We start from the raw sequence: 27,468 nt of genomic DNA on the forward strand, positions 1-27,468 counted from the left end.
AGTGATACCATAGAGTATTTGACTTTCTCTGTCTGACTTATTTCATTAAGCATCATATTCCCTTTCAATCTTTATCACTAGCCCACCAGGAAAGTGGGTATCACAAGGAGGCTCTGGGAGTTAACTCACTTGCCAGAGTCGTGTGGGTGGCAGGTGGCAAAGCTGCGTTGTGAACCAGTGCATACACTCAAGACTGCTCTTGTCCACCCACTTACGAGGACAGCTGGTATCCCCTGGAAAGTGCCCTCTGGCCTCCCATAGCCGCACCTGAAGACTGCTGCTGGGCACTGCAAGCCACAACCAAGGATTTAAAACAAAGTCAGTCCTTGAGCATTTCCCACAAACCTCCCAAAATGTGGTAGCAGGTATTTCACATATATTCTCACTAACTTATGTAGACAAACTTATGTCTGTGCTGCTTTAGAAATATTGAGACATTTATCCAGTAAATTGGCTTCTTTTTAAAATATCGGTATTTTAAATAATTTAAAAATACAATTTAATATTTAACACTTTAAAACTATTATATTTGTAAATATTTGTTCTTTCATTTTAATGTGATTTAATAATTTTTAAAATATTATAATTATATATTTAAGAAATTTTAAATAATATTTTAGAATATTAAAATATTTTATACAACAAATTGGCTCCTATTTATACAAAATAAATCCTCTCCTTTCTCTCATGTCTTAAAAGAATTTAAGCAGATTTCATAAGAACTAGGCACTGAGGATCCCCAAAAGATCACACTCTCCTTTCTCTGTTTCCCTTGTGTTTTACAACTCCTTTCTCTGTCTTTCTCACCTGGCAAACTCATATTGATCCTTCAGTACCCAGCTCAAATGCCCCCACTTCTGGGAAGCCTTTCCTAATGCTCACTCTCAGGGTCCCTCTATACATTTGCCCCTAATTGGAGCAGATATCATTGTATCATAATAGTCTGTTTATATATCTATTTCCCCTTCCAAATGAGGAGTATCTCAAACACAGGGACTTTGTCTTTGGTATCTCTGCACCTTTTGTACTATAGAGACAAGAAAGCTAAAAACTACATTTCCCAGACTCCCTTGTAGCTAGGGTCCTTGAAGCAATTGAGGTTCAACAATCAGGAGCATGAGACTGAGTCAGAGCCATGTTCTAGAAGAATAACAAAGCTCAATGTATTGTTTTGCTGGTGCAGAATGTGGCAGAGGTGGCATGGCTCTTGGAAATTGTAGTGGTGGCAGCACCTTTGCGATTATATCAGAGGCAGCAGCTTCCACGGTGGCCCAATTTCACAATGCAGTCTGCAGAGACATTCCTGGAAGCTAGCCTAGAGTCTTTCTTCAGCTTTCCCAATGATTCTGTGCTATCTCTACCCTTAATAAATCCCTTTCTGCTTTAGCTAAAATGGATTCTGTTATCTGCAACTAAGAACAAGGTGTCAGCCTGGGGCTACAAAAAAGTCCATGACCTTGGCTCCAACTCATGTCATTTTTCCAGTCACATAACAGTAAGTGAGGTCTGGTGTCTTATCACAAAGATCATCATTTGCAACCAGAGCCAGTGACACAAAGCCCTTTGGAATCCACTGGGTCATCTGAAGCCATGATCTCAGGATGCTACTAAGAAAAGCTCCAGATTATAATGACGCAGGAGATTATTGAGAGGAGGCTTATCCTAGCATTCTCAGGGAGTTGGGACACTTGCAGACACATCTAGGATATGCCTCTAAACCAGCTGTGTGGCTTTGGGTAAATCACTTCCCCTCTCTGGGCCTCTTTTTTCTCCTCCTAAAAATAATCTGAAAGAGGTGGTATCTAAAGTCCCACCCAGCGCTTAAATACAATCCCCAAGTTTCCCTCAGTTTTTCCCACTTACTAACCAAGCCAGAACAATACTATGAATTAATGATCCACAAACAGGAGAAAGAAACCCTCAAAGGAAGTTAAAACCAAGCAGCACCTCCCTTTGATCAGCCAGCCCCTCCGCTGCCTTCACAAGGCCATCCTGGCCTTACCTCTGCCAGCCTCCACTCAGTCTTCCTTTTTCCTGAATCCCCAACATCACTCATGCACATCACTAGGCAGTTCAATGATTCCAAATGGTCTTGTGTGGTGTGTTTAGTGGCTATCAGGTGGAGAGGATTTCGGAATAAGGTTCACATCCTTCTGCCTCTCATTAGCCACCTTAGGCCCATCACTTTCCTGAGCCTTAGTTTCTTCATTTGCAAAATCAGCATTAAAAATGCAGTACACTTGTGACAGGGCTGAGAGGAGATACTGATGAGAATTTCAGAGAAAGCACTAGTACAGTACCTGGCACACAGGAAGTGCCCAAGGCATGTCCATTTCCCTTCTTTCCCTTTCTCCTGCCGTTAAAGGACCAGAGCTGCCAGTGGATGCCCAGGGAGTCAGAGACATGCTTACAGTCCCTCAGCTAGTTGATGGCAGAGCTGAGTCAGAGATGAATAACTCAGGAAGTTCTCCACCATCTGGACTGGCTGCCATCCTCCTTCTGCTGCTGTTAGTAAACCTCTCCCCTACCACCCTGAGGATAAAGCCCATGCTGAATTCTGCTTGGACGTGGGGATGTCCCTGATCACCCATCTCTGCTGCAGACTCCACAGATTAACTATGTGTTTCTGATGCTTTGACATCCGGGGCCTTGCTGGCCCTGGAGAGACTGCCTCTCCTAGAACGAGTCAATTCCTAGAGATGGTAAACAGCCCATGAGCACACCTATCATACACAAACCAAGCAATCCAGAGCTTATACTCCACCACCACCACCACCTCCTCCTCTCACACTTAGGGCCACTTATCCCTCTGCCCTGATCACCCCAAGGCCAGCTGCCAAACAGCTAGAGACAGCCCTCTGCCCCAGAGCCCACTGAAATTATTCACACTAGCCAATCTTAAGTCTGCATACCCTGTTGCATCCATTCCTTCCATATAGGCTTTGCCTATATGGCTCTTGCCCACTTTTCCCCTTCACTCCTCCTGCTTCTTGACCGACCCTGGTGCTTCCTGTGTGGTCCTACATGGCATGGTGTGCTTCCTGTTTCTAGAGATCTGTAAGTATAAAAACCTCTTCCTTCATGACAGTCATTTCCACGTCTGTGTGTCTTACCACACGTGATGATAACAAATCCCAGGTACTCCGAAAACACTCCATGTGGTACCTCAACCACGTCATCAAAATCACTCCAGGCCTGGGTCTAAAGCCTAGTTTTCCATCTGAAAAATGGAGCTAATAGCCCTTGCTTCTTTCTCCAGCATATCTGTGCTTTGCTTTGGGGAGGTTGTGCTGCTCCATCTCACTCTTTAAAGACGAATGACTTGAGGAAATAAGACTGCAAGAAGCATTGCCACACGGCTCACCCCTCGATTCTGCTTCTGACAGGAGGCCCAAGGACGGCATTCTGGAGGAAGCCATAGAAATCCCTTTTTGGTCTGGATACTGACCATGATGCAGACATCAAAAATGATGCTTCAGCTTTTGTGTGTAATGGGAAGATGCTCATGATAATGTTGAGTGAAAAAGGCAAGTTACAAAACTATGATCTCCAAAACGAATTATATATACATACGTGAACACATGGGAAAAGGGAAGGACTGCAACAAGATATTAATAGTACGTTTCTCCCATAATTCAAAAAGAGTCATGTACCACAATGTTCACTGTAGCTCTATTTATAATAGCCAGGACATGGATGCAACCCAAGTGTCTATCAACAGATGAATGGATAAAGAAGATGTGGCACATATATACAATGGAATATTACTCAGCCATAAAAGAAATGAAATTGAGTTATTTGTAGTGAGGTGGATGGACCTAGAGACTATCGTACAGAGTGAAGTAAGTCAGAAGGAGAAAAACAAATACCGTATGCTAACACATATATACGGAATCTAAAAAAAAAAAAAAAGGTTCTGAAGAACGTAGGGTCAGGACAGGAATAAAGACACAGATGTAGAGAATAGACTTGAGGACACAGGGAGGGGGAAGGGTAAGCTGGGACGAAGTGAGAGAGTGGCATGGACTAATATATACTACCAAATGTAAAATAGCTAGTGGGAAGCAGCCACATAGCACAGGGAGATCAGCTCAGTGCTTTGTGACCACCTAGAGGGGTGGGATAGGGAGGGAGGGAGGGAGACCCAAGAGGGAGGAGATATGGGGATATATGTGTATGTATAGCTGATTCACTTTGTTATAAGCAGAAACTAACACACCATTGTAAAGCAATTATACTCCAATAAAGATGTTTAAAAAAAAATAGTAGGTTTCTCTGAGTAATGGGATTATGAATGATTCAAAAAACACTTTTCTATATTTTTATAAGTTTTCTCTTACTACTGTAAACCACTAAAGAAAGGCCCCTTTAAATCATGGATCTCTCTCTAAGTATCTCCAGCTTTCCCTTGAGCTGCTATAAGACTGAGAGCAACAGTTTCTCCAACTTCCTCGACTCCATTAGCCTCTCAAGGTGAGTTAGTCGCTGTCTCTTCTTTCAATTCTGGAAAGACGATCTCTACCCACTCAAAGGGGAGGGGACGCTGGCACCACATTCGGGCACCTCACAGGTATAAATAGTCCCAGCCGCTCAGATCAGGAGCCCAGCTCATCTCAGATGCCACTTGGCTTCTGGCAGCCAAGTCCAATGCTGGTGCCACGCTGCATCCATCCTGCCCCCGTCTCTGTGCCCTCAGGAGTGTGGGGGGCATAGCTGGGCAGCGCTGCTGCCGGATCAGCAGGCGAGGGCCCCTACTAAGCGAGAAGACAAATGAAGACGTGACCGCAACGGTTCTGAATATTGGTTCCCCTCCTCCCACGCAGGCTTGGGCTCCCGCTTGGAAGGCTGAGGAGGCCTCGTTTCAGCATGCCCAGGATCCAGTGTGCAGAGTCTGGCTCTGTCATTCCTCCCAGCCCCTCCACATGAGCCTGCCCCACAGAGGGCTCCCCTGTTCACCTGATCCCACCTCCAGAGCTCCTTCAGGACCGTGGGACCTTCCTTAGGGGCCACAGTACTTTGAGACCCAGCAGCCACTGGCTGGTACAAGATGAAGCCCACGCATTCAGCTTTCTATCTAATACGCCGCTTCATCCCTGGATACTAATGCTGTTGAAGAAAACAGGAGCCCAGGGCAGTCCTTGTGTCATGCAAGAGCACACCTCTTGGACCTCCACCAGCCCCAGGAATAGGGAAGCTGCCCCAGCTCAGCAATCTGAACCCCTGGGCCCCTGTCAAGCCTGGTGCAGAGTCTCAGAGAACCACAGAGTGGTTTATTTATCCCACACTGGGTAGGAACAGTGTGGGTATGGCACCTCTGTGTGAATTAGGAAAAAGCACCTTTTTCTCCACATGCCAGGCACATGGCTTGTCAAATGAGAGTGAGCTGGATTGCAACTCCACTTGGCTAGATACTTTTGTGCAGTGCCCACCTGGCACAACTGTATGTGGTAGCCTGATACTAGATCCTTAACTTGGCCTCACTTAATCCTCCCAACAGCCCTAAAAGGCAGGCATTACTGCCCCGGTTTACACCAGAGACTCAGGCTACAAGAGGTAAAGTAACTTGCCCAGGGTCATTCAGCCAGTGGATGGAGGCACTAAAAAAGGAACCTCACACTTTCAAGAGCCCAGAACCCATGTCCTTAGTCACCTCAGTGCAGCCCGTCTCCCTGACTGCCATAAGCCACGGTCATTTGAGAGCTTCTCAGTAAGCAGCCCCCTCCCCTTCCCAAGGCCGACAGCCCTTCAGTGAGCTCAGTGCTATTTTAGAGCAGAACAGCTGCCATCTTGAGATACTATACTAACCGTGAGGGCAAACACACAGAAATCAAAGTCTAAAAATTACAGCCTGACACACAAAGGACTGGAGTGTCTTCTCAGCTAGGTGCAGGGAGAGGCAAGAAGGGCTTAGCTGTTAACAATCGCAGGTCACAGCTGCCAGGACACACTGACCCTCCTGGGTGGTGGAGGGACCTGACTCAGACCCCTGCGTGGACCAGGGCCCTCTCTGGACCAGTGTCTCTTCATTTGTCCACAGGAATCCCCAGAGCTATTTTGAGAAATCAGAACTGAAAGCTACATAGCCTGACGCTCTGAGCGCAACCCTTGATTGTATTGCGATTAATCTGCTTCCATCGTGAACCTCAGTGGAGCGTTATTCCTGGCACAGGTTAGGGGGAGGGTCAGGGGCAAAGCCTCATGCTGACACTCCTCCTCCCCAGCCAGCAGCTCTGCAGGGCCCCAGATCCAATATCTAGCACATTCCCTGCAAGAGTACATACATGGCAGCCTTATTTTCTGGGCCAGACCAGGGAGCCCTAAGAAGCTCCCCTTTGGGGCTTCCCTGGTGGCGCAGTGGTTGGGAGTCCGCCTGCCGATGTGGGGGACACGGGTTTGTACCCCGGTCCGGGAAGATCCCACATGCCGCGGAGTGGCTGGGCCCGTGAGCCATGGCCGCTGAGCCTGCGCGTCCGGAGCCTGTGCTCCGCAACGGGAGAGGCCACAACAGTGAGAGGCCCGCGTACCGCAAAAAAAAAAAAAAAAAGTGGGAAGGAGGAGAGGAAGGGATGAAAGACCCTAAAGATTGTCTTGCCTCTAGTGCTAATGACAATAGTCGAAGAAGATATGCATGTAATCACCTACTTAGATCAATATGGCCATTTTAGTCCAGTCTAAGAGCCAGGAGCTGAGGGCAGGAATAGGCGGTCTGAGAGGACTTGGCAAGGAGAAACGAGGGGACCCAACCCAACTCAACCTTGGATGTCTGTCCACAGCCCAGAAAGAAGAATCCCTCCATCGTGCATGGCCCACTAGTGATAGGACTCAGAGTCACACTGCATGGGGTGTGCTCCAGCTGCACCACCCACCACACCTGGAAGTGGGGACTCAGTTCCTCCTCTGTAAAATGGGGGCAATGACAGTACCCACCTCAAAGCTCTGAGTGTGAGGATTAACTGCAGTAATACGTGTCAGGCGCCCAGCACCATGCCTGGCACACAGCCAGCCCCCGGTAGCACTGGACCACAGGCATCACCCATCCACATCCAAGCCAAGTCTAGCCCCTCCATGGAAGCGCCTCTGACTTCTACACTAGGCTCCTGGAGCACTTGTATCGCACAATTTATTCCTTAATTATACACTGTCTTGAAACAATTAGGGAGCAATTCAATAGAGCATAACAAAGTGCTAAATTGAATTCAGTCTAGTTCCTTCCAGCTCTGAAATATGACGATTCCACACCCCATACTGCACAGTAGATGCTAGGCACAACACAGACCTTGACCCAGAGAGAGAAGCTCTAGCCTTGACACTTACTCGGTCTGCTGTTCTACAGAGCGAAGAGGCTTTTGTGTCACCAGTTTGGGGCCTGCCCTTTACTCCTGTGGCTGGTGCCACCTTCCTCTGTAGAAAGTCCCCAGCACCCCAGTCAGAAGCCCAGCAGCACAGGGAAAACGCTGTCCCGGGAACAGACAGCTTGGGCGGGCGACAGTCTGGGCCAGCTCTGCCCTAGACCTCAGAGAGAGGTGTTCCTTGAGCTGTCTTTGCAAGCCATCTCCTGCCAACCATCTCGGACCAGGGGGCCAAGGCTGTGTGCACCCTGGGAGGAGGGGCTGAGGAGGCCAGCCAGCCAGGCCGCCTGTGGGCTGTGTCTGAAGCTATCGTGTCCGGAGGGCCCTGAAGTTGCATGCACAGGCAGTCCAGCCCAGTTCCCCAGGGTAGGAGGCTCCTCGAGGTCTGGGGAATGCCCAAGCAAACACAGAGTGGTTCGTGTGCACTAGCTGGAGAGTTCTCTGCCTGCGTAATGATAGAAATAGCCCTCTGTGCAGACGCATCTTAGAGTGAAAGGGGCTATCAGGGAAGGCTTCAAGGAGGAGGCCTAGTGGGAGGTGGATCCTGGCAGGAGGACAAGGGCTGGGATATGGAACAGGATCTATTTGGCAGAAGCTGAGTGAAGCCTTTTGAGCTGTGGCTACAAGCCAGGCTGTGAGTCAGCCCCTTGGGGACTCCTGCCTCAGCTGCCCTCAGCCCTTGTGACTGGGGGACCTTTCCTTGGGATGTCCTGAGGCAGCGGAGGCAACGCTGCCTATGCACTTTGCAGGACAGACGGCTGCTGTGCCTCCCCTTGCCCTCCAGATGGTCACTGGTCTTGCAGGCAGCTGGCCAGGCTGGAGAGGTCAAAGCAGTGGGCTGACAGGACAAGTGCCCTCCCTCCCCTTCCCCTCCCCTATCTACCCTTTCCAGAATCACCATGCGCCGTGGTGGGGGTGGTTTGGGGGGGTGTAGTTCTCAGTCAGTTATTGCAAAAGTACATCATCTGCCTTCATTGCCTTCTATTTTCCTACATACCCCTCCTCCACTATCAGTTTCCCCTTTCCCACCCTGCCACCCAGAACTCTCAGACTTCCTTACTACCTGCTCTTCTCAAGAGAAAAAATTCTCTGGTCATTCCAAACTATGAATGAGTTTTTGATTCCAAAGTGTTTCCCTTCCCCAGGGATTAATTTTCAAAGACAGTGCCAGAAGACAAGGTTTAATCCAAAAGAATAAATCTCTAAGGGAGAATTCCAGGGCACTGACATTGAAGTTTGCGTTCTTAACAAAAGTCTTTACTATGTTCTTGCTTAATGCATTCTTTTATTCAATTAACATTTGTTGAGCCTGTGCCATGCTGGGTGCTAAAAATTCAAAGATGGAGAAGCACAATCACTGTCTAGGTTGGGAGACAGAAACATAAACACATAATTTGAACATGATGAGAGCTGTCTTCAAAGACCTTCCTGCTTGTTCAAAGCACCCACTTAAATAGAAGCATTGGCTGATTAACAATTATTCCTATCTGTTCACTAAAGCAGTTCTCCCAGGGATGCTTATTGGATGCTTTTAGATCTAGACTTGAAATCAATAAAGCCATATGTCAATGTATATTTTGTAACTCATACACTTTCCAGTTGGGTCTGGACTTCCCCAGCTCATGTCCAAAGTGAAGACCTGGCCACAGCCTTTATGAGCACCATCTGGCCTGGATTTCCTTTGCGGTCCTGTTCGGAGTGCTCCAGACACATCATTTGGACCTGCTCCTTCTTGTGGCTCCTGGTTGAGTATTCAATTTATGAGTCACTGCTTTTTTTGCCCCTCTTTATCCTCTGTTATAAATGGTACCTCCTGACTTCCCTTCCAACAGTGTTAATAAAAAATGACATCAGGTGTGCCACGCTTCAACATACCACACAGCTACGTATAGCAAAATACGGCATACGCCGAATTATTCAGTACGTGAACAATACCACAATACCACAAAGCTCATCCCGTATTGCAGGCACGGAGAGCTGTCCGCTGGGATGATGCACTTTCACTCTGCAGAGCCCTTTTCACGGTGTCATTAGGTCCTCCCCCAAGCCCTGCACGTCTGCTGCCAGGAGCTGTCCTGCCCATTTTAAAGAAGGCAGAAGCTGTTCCCACGCCAGAGAAAAGAATCACCAACATACAGGTCAGTTCTACTTACATTAACCATTATTTTCTACACGTGTGAAATACATACCATGTTTTCTCACATATGTGGGGAGTTTGGGGGTCAACTGGAAATTGGGATACGAGTTGGAAGTGTCCCAGAAGAACTTGGAATGTGTGGCCATCACATTTATTCAGTGGCTAAGGGAGCTCTTGGTCAAATGGCGGCTCTCTGGAAGGAAATCAACTCAATTGGTAACAATGTTGAATAAAGGGCACCTGACAGATGCCAGAGGTGTCTCTGGCCCTGAGGGACCCCAGGAGACAGGGAAGGGAAGGCTGGCCTGAGTTGCTGAGAGAGGGAGAGAGGATAAAGGGGAAGGGAGATGAGAGGGAGGAGGAGAGAGGCAGAACACAGGGGCTGAGAAAGAAAAGTGGACAAAGAACGGGTGACAGGAAGAAAGGGAGAGGAGAGACTAGGTGGGGTGAGATAGGTAGAGAAATTAGAGACAAGACTGCAGGAAAAGGGCAGAGAGAACAAAGCCGCTGGCAGGAGGAAAAGTTAGAATTCATGCAGCCCCTGCCCAGGACATCTGCCCAGAATGGCCTCCAGGGGCCTGCTCTGTCTTGCTCAATTTGTTAGCACCTTCTAGCCAAAACCTCTCGGTGAGCCCTTCAAGGAGCCCTTCCCAGGGAGACACCTGAAGACTTATCTAGACCACCCCCCACCTGTGTGGGCGGGTCACACAGCAGAAGGACCAACACTGGAGGCTCAACATAAGGAACAGACAACTCTGGACTTGTCACTCTCACTGGGTGACATCCCAGGGGCCAAGCGGCTGGCCAGGGCTCCCACCACGCATATGTGGAAAGAACTGGGCTCCTAAAAGGCCAGAATAAGCCCTTGATCCCAGGCCACGGCCTGAGGCCACCCACCACAGCCCAAGGCCTGTCTGTGGACACCTTCCCAAACAGCTTCTGACACTGGAGCCACACCTTTTCTTTTTCACAGCATTGAACAAAATCAGATGTATTGAGGTCCCTGAGAAACATACTACTTCTCCTCTGCAGGATCGATTTGATGTTTTGGTGTCAAAATTAACAGCAGTGAAAACTCAGGCCTCTTTCCCAGGTAAACTGATCTGAAAGTTAGCCCATACTTATAAATGCAAAAATTAAGGAAACAAACCACTTAGCCCCAGGAAACCCTTAGCTGGGAAGTTCCAGCCACACCCAGCTCCAAGCAGAGAGAGCATCCCGTCTTATCAGAAAAATTCCCCGCAATGCTCCCCCCTGCCCCCCGCAATGAGTGTGCCCTGCCTGGGAATATTCCATTTTCATTCATTCTACAAATAGTTTCTGAATTCCTACTCCGGAATATACAGAGTGCCCTTAATGACTTATTTAACTCCAAACACTACAGCCGATCAAGAAGAAATAACCACATGGTGGTAGAATGTCAATTCTCAGCATCGTATTTTTTTTTTAATAAATTTATTTATTTTATTTATTTATTTTTGGCTGTGTTGGGTCTTCGTTGTTGCGTGCGGGCTTTCTCTAGTTGTGGCGAGCGGGGGTTACTCTTCGTTGCAGTGCGCAGGCTTCTCATTGCAGTGGCTTCTCTTGTTGCGGAGCACGGGCTCTAGGCACGTGGGTTTCAGTAGTTGCGGCACGCAGGCTCAGTAGTTGTGGCTCACGGGCTCTAGAGCACAGGCTCAGTAGTTGGGGCGCACGGGCTTAGTTGCTCCACAGCATGTGGGGTCTTCCCGGACCAGGGCTCCAACCCGTGTCCCCTGCATTGGCAGGCGGATTCTCAACCACTATGCCACCAGGGAAGCCCTCAGCATCGTATCTTGATGAAAACATTCTTCCCCAGCCAAGGTCAGCCTCACAGATGGGCAGAGTAGGGATGGCCTGTCCAGTGGGATTGCAGAGGAACAGGGAGCCCACGACACTCACCCACCCTGATTTCATCCCCCACAAACCTACACACACCCGTGGCCTGGTATCCGGAAGCCTTGCAGCAGGGGTGGAATGTTGCCCCCATCTCAAATGGAGGCTGGAGACCCAGACTCCCTCTCCAGCCCCCATCCCAGCCCCCACCCCAAAAGAGAGGGGCCCAGGAGTCCCTGCTTTGTTCTGGCTGGATTCTAGCCCTCACCCCTCCTGTCAAAGCAGACAAGGCAGGATCCCAAAGTGAGCTCTGGGCCACTGTGCTGAGACTGCTTCTTCCCTGAGGGCAGCCCTGGGGGGTAGGCCATGGGGCAGGGGATGCAGGGTCACCCTGGGATGAGCTTCCCTGGTCGTTCGCCGGGGTCTGTACCTGGAGCTGGAGTCACTGCCACTCTGCACTGCTGGGTCGTCCATGACATTAAAGAGCCCCGTCCAATTGGCCAGCTGGTCACCACTCTGCCAACCAAACTGGAGACCTCTGGCAAGAGAACGAGGCAGTCGGTACTCACGCTCACGTGCTGGGTAAGCCCATCACCAGACAGTCACATTCTGGCGTGTGCCACGTGACACCTCGCCTTGATCACGCCTAGTGGAGATGAGAGGGATGTCCACCCAGGAGGATGACAGTAATAAATCATAGCCCTTTACGGTGTTCTCTGCTCGTCTACATCCGTGCCCTTACTTCACCTTTACGGGCAGGGCAGGGTTACACATTATACACGCAGGGAACCTGAGGCTTAGCGAGATCAAGGTCGCAGAGCTCCCCTACCCCATCTCGTGCGCCCTTCAATTCCGCCTCCAGAGACTCACACCAGAAGAGCTCCAGCTCGCCAGCTCTTTGCCTTCCCCAGAGGCCCCACACATGGCAAAGCTTTTAATGAAATCTAGTTTTCCAACTCATAAGGACACACCTCCTGGTTTAAGATGATGGACTCAACACACATGGTTCTCTTCACTCCCTCCCCCAACCTGACTGAAAGGACAGCAAAGGCATTAAACAAGGGCGTGAGCATGGACGGAGAGGAGTAGCAGGGGCCAGCGACAACATTTTGGAAGATGCAAAGCAGATGGGTAAATTGCCTTAGGCCAGAGACAGTGGAGCCCTGACCGCCTGTAAGAAGTAAATCTATTCTCCGTGCAGGATGTGGGAAGGCTCGGGCATTCATGGCACCACCGGGGCCATGAGCCCCCTGCAGAAGAGTTGCTTCAGGTTTATAAAGAGCGTTAAACACTCCCCACCTCCACACACCCAAGTCCCCTGCCTTAAGCCCAAGCAGTCCGGGCCTTCTGCCTGCCCACCCTGCAGACGGCACTCTTCATATACCGAGATACTAGGCTAAAAACAGCTGGGCTGACCTGGAAGTCAGCTTACTGAGCACGCCCGGTCCCAGCCACCTGCCCCCAAAGGTCTGGGCATGGATGGGTTTCCCGGAGGGAACCTGACCAAGTCAAAAGAGAAGGCTACAGAGGAAAGGGCTGCCGCCGCCCCATCAATCTGGCACTGCTGGCATTTGGGGCTGCGCAGTCCTTGCTGTGGGACTGTCCTGTGATCCTCTGGTGAGCAGCACCCCTGTTCTCTACTCTCTGAGGCCAGCAGGTCCTCATCCTCCACCCTCCTTCTGTGATGACCAAAACTGTCTCCAGACGTCGCCAAGTGTCCCCTGTTGAGACAATCAACCCTGTTAAGAACCACTGCCCGCAACACGGAGCTTCAGTGCACCTTCTAGAGACTGGCTTGCCCTTAAATGTGAATTTTAAAGTCCCATTAAAGACCCTGGTACGTGGGGTAAACTTTAACTTTTAAGTAGAGAATAAAGCAAGCAAAAATAAAACAGTTAAACCCCTAAAAATAAAGCCCTCTAATAAAGTCTCTACACTAAGGGAAATGGGGCAGCGACAGTGGTTGAAGCTGGGCTCTGGTCCACCCGGATCAGCACTAATGAGCTGAGTGACCTCAGTGAAGTCTCTACATCTCTCTAGGCCTCTATTCCCATCTTTCAAGTCGGGAGAACTGTCTCGATGTCTCCAAAGTTCTTGACCGAAAATTTTATAGGGCTGAGCTGTGTCCTCAATGGCAAGGCCAGGTCACCTCCCGCCTGCGAGTCTGCCCCATTTCCAGCCAGACGCTGGGCGGAGGACGCCCTTGGGGCCCCGTGAGCAGAAGGCTACACACATGAGGTGCTCAATCGATGATTTTGCCAAGTGACTCCGATTCTCTTCTCACACTCTCCAGCCTCCTCGGCAGAGCGGAGCTGGCCCGGGAGAGGAATAGGCACAACTCACAGGACAGAGCCCGAAGCCACAGCAAAATGCCCATCCAGTTCTTAGTGTTCAGGGAACAGCAGCGCTCCACTTGGTTCTGGCTCAAGTTCTTTGTATATTTATCTATTCATAATATAAATATTATATACGTATAATATGTAAATCTATCTTATATGCATTTATAAATATATTATAAACACCTATAATATAAATAACTTTATTTATGTATCTGTTATGTTTCCTTTCAAAGAGATATTTCGAGGTAATATTGCAAGATATTTCTTAGAGAGAATTTGGGTTTGGTTTATCAGGAAGGAAAACATTTACTGAGCACCTACAGTGAACCAGGCCCTTCACATACATTATCTCTATTCCAGCAACAGGCTAATGTGGCAAGTCCCATTTTCTGCACTTATAGGTGATGACATGTGCAGCTCAGGGAGGTTTAGTAACTTGCCCAAGGCCACAAGGCTAACAAGTGGCCAACCTAAGGTTTAAACCCAGCACTTTCTGGCTTTCTGACTGTAAACACTTTTATTCCTAAAAGCTTGTACCAGACTGTCTATAGGCCAAGAAAACAGTAGTATTTCCACCTGCGATTTTGAAAATTAGCTGGTTCACAAGCATATTCAAGCAATTCCCAGCCCAGCACTCAGCTAGGAAACTCACAGGCTCCTTAGAGAGAGTCCGGCCAGAGAGACTCGTGTCCACCGAGTGCACGAGGGGTGAGCCAGAAGCACCCTCGCTCTCCTGCCCAAACTGGCCCCTGTGAGACCCGGATGTCCCTTCACAAGACCGTCCTCCCAGGGTCGTAGAAGTGACAGACTACTAAGAAGACATCAATTATTACAATATTTAGCAGGAACTATGACACAGAAAGGTGTGTATAATAAATTCAGTGAAAAATGCAAGTTATAAAAGGGGATATGCATTAATGATCCCATTTTTGTAGGCTTTTAAACCATAAAGCTGGTTATCTTTGAAAGGAGGATTCAGGTTTATTCCTTCTTTCAGTTTAGCAACATCTTCTAATTTATCTCCAAAAAACCTGATTGTGTAAGTTTCAAAACCAACATATTTTACACAGTAATTTGAATTCTATTCCTGAGCTAAGTGTAAGAATTGTCCATTATTAACCAGCGAAACACCAGTGAGGAAAGGGTACGTGGAGATATGAAGGAGGATAACAAGGAAAAAGAAGCTTTATTCACTCATTCATTCATTCAACAAAAATCTATTGAGCATCTACTCTGCGCCAGCAACTGTGCCGGGGCCTGGGTCAGGACCCCAAGGTAAGCAAACTCTTGTTTTCTCAATGCTTACCCTACAGCTCCGGTGATTACACAAACACACATGAAAATATTAGCAAACAAGATAAAAAATATTAGCAATCAAGTGCTACAAAGGGTGCTCTGCTTTTTATGTCTAATTTATTTTAAAAGAGAGGAAAAGATTTGAAACACACAGGGCAGAATGTTAACATTTGTTAACATTGATAATTCACAGTTGTGACTACATGGTTGTTTGTCACATTGTTCTCCATCTTCTCCTCAATTTGTTCATGATAAAAATGTGTTAAAATAATTTTTAAAAACTAAAGCGCAGAACTGAAATCACTAACAGGACTTGGAGTCGGTGCAGGGAACTTCCTGGGCTGTGGCAGCCTCGAGAAATCTTTGCACCTTGCTGGTGAAACTAACATTAAACATTGCCTTAAACCTGGGGAAATCCGACATGTAAAGAATTATTTAAACTGAGTTATTCAAGACTGGATTCAGATATTTTAAGGCCCTGAGCACCGAAAAGCTTAGGGTGCCACTTCACACCTTGTACTTACTTAAAAGTTCTGTGACTGTTAAAATTCAAATAGCTCCGGTCTAGACTTTCTGATTATGAAATATGTGATAGGCTCACTGAGGCTCAGCTTTACTCTGTTGTCTCTGAGGCTCAGCTTTACTCTGTTGTCGCTGACGACAGCCCAGCTTGCTAGGTCTCCTGCTGTGTAACCCACAGTCATGTCTGTTAACCCCTGACTCTCATGGCAGTAATTCCTGCAGCCGTCGGAGGGTAGCAAAAGCAGCCCAGGCTTCCCAGAGTCAACTACCAGGGGGAGTTTCAGGGCAAAAGACAAAATTATACATTGGAGAAGCAATTTAAAAACAGACAAAAGTGCCCATGAGAGTGGCATTACCTCCATTGATAATATCTTCCAAAAATTATGAAGTGTTACTAAGATGTATGGCAGTGAGTTAAAAAATATATGTTCCAGGGAATTCCTGGCAGTCCAGTGGTTAGGACTTTGTGCTTTTACGGCTGGGGCCCCAGGTTCGATCCCTGGTCGGGGAGCTAAGATCCCACAAGCCACACGGCACATATTCTTCCCAGAACCTGGAAGGAGCAGAGAAAGTATTCAAGTCCATGTCTGATCCCAAGGCCCTTGCTTCTTCCTCCCCTTTTGTCCCCTGCTTTTTACACACACACACACACACACACACACACACACACGACTTTTCTAATATCCAGTGTTCTGCAAAAAGATTTTATTGAAGTATAGTTGATGTACAACATAGTGATTCGCCATTTTTAAAGGTTATATTCCATTTACAATTATTATAAAATATTGGCTGTATTCCCTGTGTTGTACAATATACCCTTGTAGCTTATTTTAAACATAACAGTTTGTACCTCTTAATCCCCTACCCCGATCTTGCCTCTCCTCTCATCCCCTCCCCACTGGTAACCACTAGTTTGTCCTCTATATCTGTGAGTCTATTTTTGTTTTGTTATATTCACTAGTTTGTTTTATTTTTTACCTTCCACATAGAAGTGATGTCATACAGTATCTGTCATTATCCAATATTTTTAACTATTTATAAATGTATATTATTATTATTTTAAGTATTAGAGCTGCTGCCTTTGCCGTCAATCATTTAGTGATAATATTTTTATATAAAACAAACCATAGACTATAGTAAAATGAAGGAGCTTGCTTAAATATTCTCTGAGACCCTCCCCCATTTTGATGGGAGACTGAGCGTCACAGACTTCTAACCTGGGACTTCAGCACTGGAGGAGGCCAGTGGAGATGGCTTATGGGGGCGGGGGTGTGGTGCATCCATAGCGCTCCATTCACAGTGTGTGGGTAACTGCACCACCTGCCTTTGCATACAGCAGGCCCTGGGGCCAAGTGTCAGGAAATGCCGCCTCAGATGTCGGAATCACCAGGGACATTGAGCCAAAACAGGCTGAATCCGTGGGGTGCAGGGCACTGGGCACTGTGGGCACTTGGGTTTCCTTGGGAAATCGCACCCCTGATGCCAGAGCCCAGGACTCCAGGCGCTGAGTGCCCAACCCAGTGGGGCACTGGGCCTGCAGCCCAGATCACGCAAAGTCTGGCCGGGTGCCTCCGGATGAAATGGCATCTGCATCCTGTCCTCACAAGCCACCTCCAAGGAAGGCCGTGCCTCCTCGGGCTCTGCAGGGGGAGACTGAAGCCACTGTCATTTCTACACTCCCCAGGTCAGTAGAGGATGGGAGCGCACCAACCTCTGAGCCTCATCTCCAGTCTTCTCGCACTCCTATGCTCCCTCAGATCTGGCTCCCTGAGAACCGTGCCAGCAGCACCCCTCCTCTGTTCCAGAACCTTCCAAGAATCCCCATCACCAAAGGACAAGTTCCAAACCCTCAACTCAGGGGCCCTTCCAGCAGCTGCCTGCAGCTTTGCCTGCAGCCTCGTGACCCGCCATGGCATTTCAACTCTCACGCCTTTGCCCTTGGCATTCCCACTCACCCTCATCCCATCCCCCACTTACTTGAGTCCCACCCAAACTTCAAAGTCCAGCTGAAGTGTCTTCTCCTCCCTGAGCCCCCTGGCCCAGTCAGCATAAGTCGCTCGGCACCACACATTCTGCCGAGTCACTGGTCCCCTTTGCCTACCTCTCTGCATGTCGTCCCTACATGCTTGTAGCCCTTTCTAGAGAAGAGACGTGTATATAAACCTGATGTAAAATTGTCTTACCCAAGATCCCTTAAGCAAGCAGAGTGGGGAAAAGGGGCTGACTCGGGTACCTTTAGGTTCTAGAACTCCAGGATCCTGAATCCCACCCTCTCCAGGGTCCCTCTTGAGGAAAATTAGAGCAGGAGGTTTTCACGTCCCAGGAAAGAGGAAGAAACAAGGTAGGGTGGGGGGACACACCCCAGATGGCTCACTGGGTCCAGCCCTCCTGGGGTGGGTAGAGGGGTTATAGACACAGAGGTGTTTCTAAACTCTCACCCTCCCAGGCAGGGAGAGGCTGGATTTGAAGGGCAACTGGCTAGGGGGCCTGAAATGGCCTAGGGTGGGGTGTGAGGGTACCAGAAAAGCGGAGAAGAGGAGGCAGGGCCAGGGCTCGGCCACGTGCCATGTGCAGTGCTCACCTCAGAAACTGGCAGTTCTCAGACACTGGAATGGCCCAGCTGCGGGCCAGCCTTTGGTGGGATTTCAGGCGGCAGCAGCAATTTGATGAGGGAGACATTCCTAGATGAGAAGGCGCTCCCTCCCAGTCACACGTGCCTGCAGCTGCCTCATTCCTGCCTCCAAAGATTCCCGGATAGAGATACCCCCAGAGCTCACCCGCTTTTGCTAACTATGTGACTCCTGGCATTTCACCTCTTGAAGCTTCAGTTTCCTCGCCTGTCAAAGGGGAGAAATAAACCTCGACCTAAGGATATAAACAGTCCACAGAAGCAGATATATAAATTCTAACAAATGTGTAAGAGCTTAAATCTAATAACATACAACTTAAATGCATGTAACTCAGTGTTCTCTTCCAGAGAAGACAAGAAAGCTGTTGGAGGACTAGGTGAGAAGGAGTCTTACTTTCCACATCCGTACCCTTTTGTGCTTTTTGAATCTTACACATGCAAAATCAAGGAAAATTGTGGTGTGGGTTTAATCTCACTGGTAACCAAAGACTTGCAAATGAAAGTTATGCAATTCTTTTTTTTTAACCTATCAAGTTGACAAAATACATGTAATGTTAATACCTAGGGCTGGTCATTGGTGTCAATCACCTTTCAGGAAGAGAATTTGGGAATATGTATCAAAGGGTATAAGAATGTTTATACCTTCAGTCCCAACGATAACCCTTCCAGGATCCTCGGGAAATGATTGAACTTTGATCTGATGAAATAAAATTTATATTTTAAGGCAGGACAAGAAAAATTAAACATAAAATTCTCTCTCTGTGTTTGTTTGGGCCTTCTCCCTCCCTAATGTGCAGGGCACAGCTGCATTAAGGTGCAGAGCTCCTCAAAGATGGGAGCGCCTGCTCAACCATAAAGATCAATTTTTTTTTCTTTCTGCTGAAGCTAGCAGTGTAACTTCTTAAAAGAACAGTGTTCTTTCCCACTTCTGTGGGCGGTCATGGTGACTTGCTGTTCGCTTTGTATGTGTTTACGTGGACTTTATGTAAAATACCAGTATGTCATTTTGATGTACAAACCTTTGTCTCAAAAGCATATATGACTGGGCTTCCCTGGTGGCGCAGTGGTTGAGAGTCCACCTGCCGATGCAGGGGACACGGGTTCGTGCCCCGGTCCGGGAAGATCCCACATGCCGTGGAGCGGCTGGGCCCGTGAGCCATGGCCGCTGAGCCTGCGCGTCCAGAGCCTGTGCTCCGCAACGGGAGAGGCCACAACAGTGAGAGGCCCGCACACAGCAAAAGAAAACAAAAAAAAAAAAACACAAAAAAACGTACATGACTGTGTCTTCGACTTCTATCAGGTGGAACAGTTCCCAGAGCTTTCTTAGAATCTGCTTCCCTGGTTATAATCTTCAGTTTGGCTCAAATAAAATTCCCTTTTTTTCTTCTTAACTTGATAGTTAATTGAATTTTTGTCGACAGATCAGAGGGCTTCGAACCAGACACACAGTTGTCTGGAATCTTTTATTAATCAGGAAACATCCTAAATGCCCAACATTGGGGAAAGGCTAAGGAACTGTGGTGCTAAATGACAGGTGGCCATGTGGCCCCCAAAACATCATATCTATGAAGTCATTTTAAACGGCGCAGGGAAATCATTAACTTTAAGTAAAAAATAAATAAATAAATAGAATATATGTGTAAGTTCATTTCTTTAAAAAAAATGCTCAGAGGAGAGCCTAGGAGAAAACATTCCCTAAAGCTAATATGTCTCTGAATGTGGTATGATGAGGGATTTTTTTCCCCACTTATTTATACTTTTCTGTCCTTTCCATAAGCTCTAAAACAAACATGTATTATTTTTATAATCACAGTAAAAAAGTAGAAACAATGCAAACTCAGAGCAATACAATAATAATGGTAATAATAATAAATAACAATCATCGCAGACAACTTTAGAGACCTTTGGAGGCACTTAGTAGGTCCTTCGTAGATGATGCTTGGACTTTCTCAAGTAAGAAAAAGCAGATGCAAAAGCCTTCTGGTAACTCTTTCACGTTGCACAAACAGGAGGGATGGTGATGAGGACAGCTGGTATTCACACAGAAAGGGAAAATGGGGAAAACCAAGCAGGGGAAGTTTTTTCATGCTGAGATTTGAGAGGAGGAGCTGCTCCAGAGAGTTTTATGCCTTTCTCCAGAGTAACTGCTGCCACCCAAGCCCCTCAGGGGCCAGTGACCTGCTGTGTGGGTCACCCAGACTGTGGCCCCTGTCCTCTCCCCGCATCATCAGGAGAGCCCAGGCCCCTGTGAGGATCGGGACCTAGGGATCAGCAGCCGGAAGTGGCTGCAGCAGTTGAGCTAAAAGCCCTTCTTGACTCAGGCCTTGACCAAGAACGCAACCAAATCCACCTCTTTTCCTTGAGTCAACTTAGTCTCAAGCTGGTGGGCCACCAAGAACATGGTGCCCTTGCCCCCTGAGGGACCCCGTGCTGGTCAGAAGGGCCACTCTCATTCCCTGACATTGATCCCTAAAGCGGGGGATGGTCCCATAATGCCCTTACTCTCCCTTAACCAATCATCATCTTCACTCTCCTTGGGCCATTTCACCTGTAACACACCTTGGATAAAACATCCAATAAAAATCCAACTGTACATCAATACTTGTGCTTCACTTCCACCAGTGAGTGGGCAAGTCTCCCGGGAGGCAGACAGTGAATGAAGTGAATGAGTGAAGCAGAGGCAGAAGGAGCTGGGATTCTTATGCTACCCCTGCCTGGGTAGGTGTCCTGAGCCCCAGCCCGCTGCTGCCATATGAGAAGATAGGCCCTGTGTTGCCATTTTGTTCATTCTTCCAAGAGATGCTGGAAACCCAGACTTTTATTTTTAATTTCCCAATTTAAATGCTGTGCAGACCAAATACCCCCTGCTGAGGGCTGCACGCAGCCTGGGGACCCCCAGTGACGGCCCCTGACTTATATCCTTTTACTCGATGCTGCCGCTAGTCCTAGGAGGGAGACAGAGTGTGTATCATCCTTCCCAGCTGAGGAAACTGAGGCCGAGAGTTGGAGTTACCTCTCAGCCAGCTGGAGGCAAAGCTAGGCATGGAATTGAGGAGACTGGCCTCCCAGTTCAGCCACCAAAGTGCGGGATCCTATGCCAGGAGTCAGCACACCTTGGGGTCTTCCATCTCGGGGGCTGGGTCAGCGACCCTCAGCCTTTGCCTCCTGCACAACAGACGGCCTCATCATCACAGAAGGCACCCACAGAGGAAGCCCAGGGGTGTGCAGCTCCTGAGCCCTGCCTGCAACCGCCCTTTCCCTCCCACTGGACAAAGAGTATATTAGGAATGCAAATTACTGAGCTGCTGTTATGACAAGATAACCTCGAGTCGGCTCTATTCGCAAAGAATAATAGAAGAAGAAAATCATTCACAAAACAGCAGTACTTAACTTTCCTGGGAGGCTAACCTATTGAACTATTCATTTGTATTTTCCCTCCTCCAGTCCAAGAAGGTAGCTTGGCTTTTTCAACCTCTTACTTTAGGACCATGTGGGTTGTGGAGGCTGAACGCTTCCCAGCTCACCGAAGAAACTGTGCAAGGCCAACGGCAGTGGGAGGCCCTTCAGGTCTGGGGATGGGTGGGTGGGACCATGGCTGAGCAGGAAGTTCCTCAAGTCCAGAAAACCCATGATGGTGGTCTGGAGTTCCTCCCCATTGTTGCCTTCTAAATGGACAGCAGGGCCTCAAAAGGACTGCTGCTTGGGGCACTTTGGGAGGCTCGACCCAGGGTTCCAGAAGCCTCCAGGGAGCAGAAGTGGACTGGCTGAGGCAGGGATGGCCCGGGGAGCTCCCCAGCTGTTTTGTTCCACACAAGCCTCCAGGACCTTCACACTATCCTGTGGGGCGGTGGAGGAAAGGCACCTCAATAATGATAGACTAGGTTTCCCACCAGCTGGTGGATACAGTTTAGATATATATATATATATATATATACATATATTATTTTATTATTCTATATTTGTTGAACAGCCATGCCAGGCTGGGGTTCAACAGTGAACAAACTAGCAAAGGCCCTGCCCCAGTGACACTTAATTTTGACCAGAGGGAGACAGATAAGCTAACAGGAGACACAACACATAATGTGTCAAACGGTAAAAAGCGCTGAGGAAAAAATAAAGGGCGGCAAGGGGAGTAAGGAGTTTGGGGTGAGGAGATATCCCACACAGGGTGGTCTTCTCCTTGAGAAGGTGACATCTGAGCAGGATAAGAAGTAGGTGATGAGGAAACGGGTGGATCGGGAAGAGAATGGTCCAGAAGAGGACTGGCACCTGCAGTGGCCTGAGGCGTGAGTCCAGTGACTCGTTCTGGGGCTGGCAAGGGGTCCAGGGCAGGTGGCAGGTGAAGCAGTGCCACCTTTCTGCGGCCCCTCAAAGCCATCTAGGAGGGAGGTGACCAATGTCATCTTCTGGACATCTTCTGGACAAACCCCTCCGGGGCTTGCAGACTGCCCTCCTCCCCTCCCACAGTCCTCCGCTGTCCCCAGGTCCACAAAGGAGCTGGGGTGGGTGCTCAGGAAGGCCCTCTCGGAGAAGGTGCAGGCCCTCCCCACCCAGCTCAGAGAAGAAGTGCCTGCCAGCTGGGAAGCCTTTGCAGGGGGATTAATGGGCATAATTACCAGGTTCCACGTACTCCCTCACCCGGTCTCCATCCTGACTCACTAGTGACTCACTTTATTTCCCAGACGGTAACATCACCCCCAAGAAGAACCTCAGGGGGAAAGGGAAGTGCGTTCATTCCCCAGGGTTTGCCTGTGGAGCCTTTCATTGGGGGCAACAGAAAAGATGCTGCAGGTGAAGCATCCTGAGGACAGGAATGGGGGGCGCTCCCCAGGCTGACACCCCCATGCTCTCCACCCCCAGAGGGGAAAGAAGGCTGGGTGCAAGTGGTGGGCACTGGCATGGGTGGGGGTCCGCGGGCAAGTGGCAAAGGGCTGACCTCCTTGAAAGGCCCTTGGTGTCGGTGAGCCTCCTGGATGCCAAGGCCATCCATGGTTCTGCGGAAGCCTCTGGCTAAGGAGTGGCCCGCAGGGAGTCCAAGTACAGCCAGTGCCAACGTGAAGGGAGGGGAGGGTGCACACGGGGGCACCAGTCATAGGAGGGGTCCAGAGAGAGAAACCAGATGAGCTCCAGGCACAACTCTGGGGCAACCTCGCCCCACCCCAGCCTCTGCGTCACAGAGAAGCTGGGCTCCCCCCTGGCCAACTCCCAAACAGTCCTGCTCCGCTGCCTGGCGTTCCAGACCTCTACTGCCAGGGCCAGACCCAAAGAGTGGGGACCCGAAGCCATCCAAAAATGTTACAGCCCTTCCAGCTACTCTTTGTCAAATCTTTGCTCAACATTTATTTCAAGGAGGGGGGCCGATTTCAGGAGGAGCATGGGGTACCATACGGGTGCGCACACCAGCCCTCCAGCTTCTTCCGGGACTCAGGCCGCAAACAGCACACCACAGAGAGCGGAGTGGGGGCCCCCTCCCTCCTTGGACGGCAGTGGAGTGATGGGGACATGGGGGAGGGTTCACTCAAACACTCATCCAAGCATTCATTCCAACTACTCTCTCTCTCTAGAGCGCCCACTAATTCTATTTTCTCCATCCTATGGCAGCCCCCAGATTCTCCGTGTGCAGGTGCCTCCGAGGTTAGCACCTCACACTGTTGGCCAGACCTGTGGAACCCAGTCCAGCTAAACTTCTCCAATCATTTCATTCCTGCCCCAGCCTTGCCTCCTCTTAGTTCCTTTGGCTGTTATGGGTTGAATTGTGTCTCCCTGCCCCCACCAAAAAATATCATATGTTGAAGTCCTAATCCCAGGGTGACCTTATTTGGAAATAGGGCTGTTGCAGATGTAATTAGTTAAATTAAGATGAGGTCACACTGGAGTACGGTGGACCCCTAATCCAATATGACCAGTGCTCTTATAAAGAAAGGGAAATTTGGACACGGACATGTGCACAGGGAGAAAACCTGTGTTAAGATGAAGGCAGAGATCTCCAGCCAAAAAATGCCCAAAATTACCAGCAAACCACCAGAAACTAAGGGAGAGGCATGGCCTGCAGACACCTTGATCTTAAACTTCAGCTTCCAGAACTGTATGATAATAACATTCTGTTGTTTAAGCCCCCAGACTGTGATACAGTCAGCCCTTCGCACTGGCAGTGTCCAAGTCCACGGTTGGTTGAAGCCATGAATGTGGAATCCGCAGATACAGGGGGCTGACTGTAAGGAAGCTGAGCATCTGTGGATTTGGGTATTTGTTTCTCCCAATAACCCCACCCTCTATGCATGGCATCACACACACACCTCCTGGCTTACCTGCCCCATTTCCATCCCTCCACAGTCCAGGGCCTCGGCAGGACCTGTGGGCACCCTCAAAAGGTCTGGCAAAGCCCAACCTGTGACAAAAGCATCTAGGCCACCCACTCATACTACCTAAGACTAAACCGAGACCAGAGAGGCCATTGGCCTCAGAGCGCCAGGGAACACAGACAAATGTAAAAGCCTTCAGTGACTTCCATCACCTGCTCCTCCAGCCTCAGCACCCCAGCCTGTCCCCCAGAGTATCTCCAACCCCAGTGTCTGCAACCCACTAGTTCTCCAAAGCCCACATCAAGTCCCACCTCGCTACTCGCCATCCTGATTGCTGTCTCCTCTGAAACCTACAAGATTTATAGTCTTTGTCACACAATTCCAAATGTATTTATATACCATCTTACCTATTTTTCATGTTTGTCTCTTTCAGGGTTCTGTAAGTTCCTTAAGGACATGTAGCATACTTAATAATTCTTGAGTAACATCCCTTCTCGCCCAGCACAAAGCTGAATGAGTGTTTAATGGACATTCATTGACTGTAGGGCAAAAATTGGGGTATTCTCTTTGTATGCACCTTTCATTCAACAATTAATGTCTGGCTCTGTGCTAGGTCCTGGGAATTCAGAGATGAATAAAATATCTCTTACAAGGGTTTTATAAGCTGTGCGGACTTACAGAAGTTACTCATCCTCTCTGAGTATTAAATGAGGAGGATTGGATCTGTTTAACGGGACTATGGTGAAGATTAAATGAGATAATCCTCATTTAGGATTATCTGCTTAAATTAGAGTCTGGCTCATGAACCTTTAATGAATATTAATAATTCATGTAATTACCTGATGAAACCATCACCTGTAGGTGTATGTATGTGGAGGGGGGGTGGTGTCCCTACACAGAGGGTTAAGAGCTAAATTTGAGAATTATTGGATGAGAGCCTGTTAGATGAGAAGTGAATAGGCCTGGATAAGTCAAAGGGGAGAAACCAGATCCTCTAAGAGGTAAAATTTGCCTGGAAAGTGCAAATATCAAAAAGAAAAAAACTAGAGAGAGAGATGGGCAAGGGCGAGGAATGAGAGGCTAGCTCTGCATCCCTGAGGGACATCTGGGGAAGGGACAGGAAGCTGATTAATACCCACCACCTAGTGCAAGCTGGGCACAGAGAGCCCAGGGCCAGGACTAGAGGGAGGCAAGCAAGGCACCCAGGGCACAAAATCGAGGGCGGCCCCACCCTCCACCTTGTGCAAGCGCAGGGTCGACACCTGAGAGAGAGCCTCCTTAAACTTTGTCCCCTGGGTGCCTTGCTTGCCTCTCCCCAGTCCCAGCCCTACAGCAGGTGCCCCATCAAAACTAGCTCTGACCAGCAAAACTGTAGCGGTTCTGCCAGCAAAGCACAGACCCCAGGCGGTGGTCAGCTCAGCCCCTTCCTCCTCTCTAGGGCGCCCTCCAACTCCACCCTCTCCCCGCTAGGCACCATCCCCCTCCAGAGCCACCCCCCGGTAGATCCTCCAGTCCCTGTGATCCCCACCTCCTGGGGCTGTGCCTGTCTCTCCAGGCAGTCAAACAGAGGGCTTTGCCCCTCGGTAGGGGGAGAGTTGGATCAGCGGCGAGAGCCTTCGAATGTGCACTTGAGATACAGCACGAAGTCAGGCTGTACTTTTCCTTGACCCAGTTTCATATCCTCAAGCTTCAGGCCTGCACCAGCCATACGCAGGCAGCCCAGATCTGCTCCCTTGAGGCACAGGAAAGAGGAAGGCTGGAGGGAAGACAGAGTATAGAAGAGTCCTGTCTACACCAGACAGGACAAGGCAGGGCCAGCCTGGGCTCCTGCCTGCTGTGCAGTCACACAGAAGGCAACAGGACAGTGCTGGGCAGCCTGTGCTAAGTACACACAGCACAAGTGCTGTGAATTCAGGGCAGGGGAAGCGCACTGTGGACTGAGAACAAAAGGAGAAGCAGGATTTGGACTGGCACAGAGACAGTCAGGGAGGCATAGCAGGTGGGAACACAGTGTGGGTAAAGGCACAAAGTCAGGACAGACGTGATGTGTATAAAAGACCCTTGGCTGGCAGGAGCGATGTTCTCCTTTAAGAGTAGGGCTTCAGGTGGTCCTTTTGGGGCTTGCAAGGTGGGTTGTTCCGTCTTCACTAAAGGGGTATAGTGGGCTCTTCAAGTTTTTGGAAAAGTATAGTGGGCTCTTCAAGTTTTTGGAAAAGTCACTTTAATAAAGCTTTGAGAACTCTATTCTTTCAAAAAAATAGTGGGGCTTTAGGCACAGGCTGATCATGGGGGTAAGACTTTTGTTTGGGGAGGGCGTAGGGGATGGAGACATTTGAGGACTTCTATTTCTGGCAAAATGGCAGACTGAAAAACCCTCTGTGGCAGGTGCCCCTTCAGGAATGAAGGATTTCTTCCCCACCTTCTGGGGGTGCCCAGAGTTCACAGCCCCCAGCTCTCAGTTCCCTCTGGGAATTGCCTCATGTAAGGAGAGCCAACTTGGTCAAGACCACCCTCTTCCAGAGGCAGCTGCATCCAATGACTGAAAATCCAACCCAGAGGTATAAAGGCCCAGCCTCCTCACCCTGAGGAAGGCTCAACTCAGGGAATCCCACAGGGTGGCTAAGGCCTTCTCTGGGACTGCACTGCAGCTCAATTTCTCCCCCTGCTCAATCTTATTCCTTCTCCCTTCTTCAGGTGTTGATCCCAAGAGCACATCTTAATCAACCTTCTGCATTCTAGTCTCTGGCAAAGAGTCTGCTTTCCAGGGAACTCAATCTGTAACATCTCCCACTACAAAACACTAAAATACAACTAAAATATACATAATATGTGTAAAACTCCTTCTTAAATGGATGAATAATATGGCAAGGAAAGTAGTAGATGAGTTCTAAAGCCAGCGGCTATCCTAGGGGCATCGCTCAATCCCCATGATTCATGCTTCCCTTGCAATGGCAACAGAGCCTACTTACAATGCAGATTCTCGTTGGAAACCTCTTCCTACAGCCAGGAAAACACAAATAATCCAAAGGCAAGACAGAAA

General features: G+C 48.9%; 1 protein-coding gene across 2 annotated transcripts in view; it reads right to left on the reverse strand.

Annotated features, from left to right (window-relative positions):
* Positions 1-27,468, reverse strand: part of ST8SIA5 (ST8 alpha-N-acetyl-neuraminide alpha-2,8-sialyltransferase 5) — a 62,963-nt gene that overhangs the window by 24,038 nt on the left and 11,457 nt on the right. Inside the window, exon 2 of one of the 2 annotated variants that reach the window (XM_024734694.1) lies at positions 11,771-11,878. The exons of the other annotated variant lie outside the window; for it this stretch is intronic. Within the exon in view, the coding sequence (XP_024590462.1) occupies positions 11,771-11,878 (108 nt within the window). The remainder of the gene's footprint in view (positions 1-11,770; positions 11,879-27,468) is intronic. 2 annotated transcript variants of the gene reach the window in all.

This window comes from Neophocaena asiaeorientalis, unplaced genomic scaffold (assembly GCF_003031525.2).
Source record: "Neophocaena asiaeorientalis asiaeorientalis breed wild unplaced genomic scaffold, Neophocaena_asiaeorientalis_V1.1 scaffold322, whole genome shotgun sequence".
Taxonomy (NCBI): domain Eukaryota; kingdom Metazoa; phylum Chordata; class Mammalia; order Artiodactyla; family Phocoenidae; genus Neophocaena; species Neophocaena asiaeorientalis.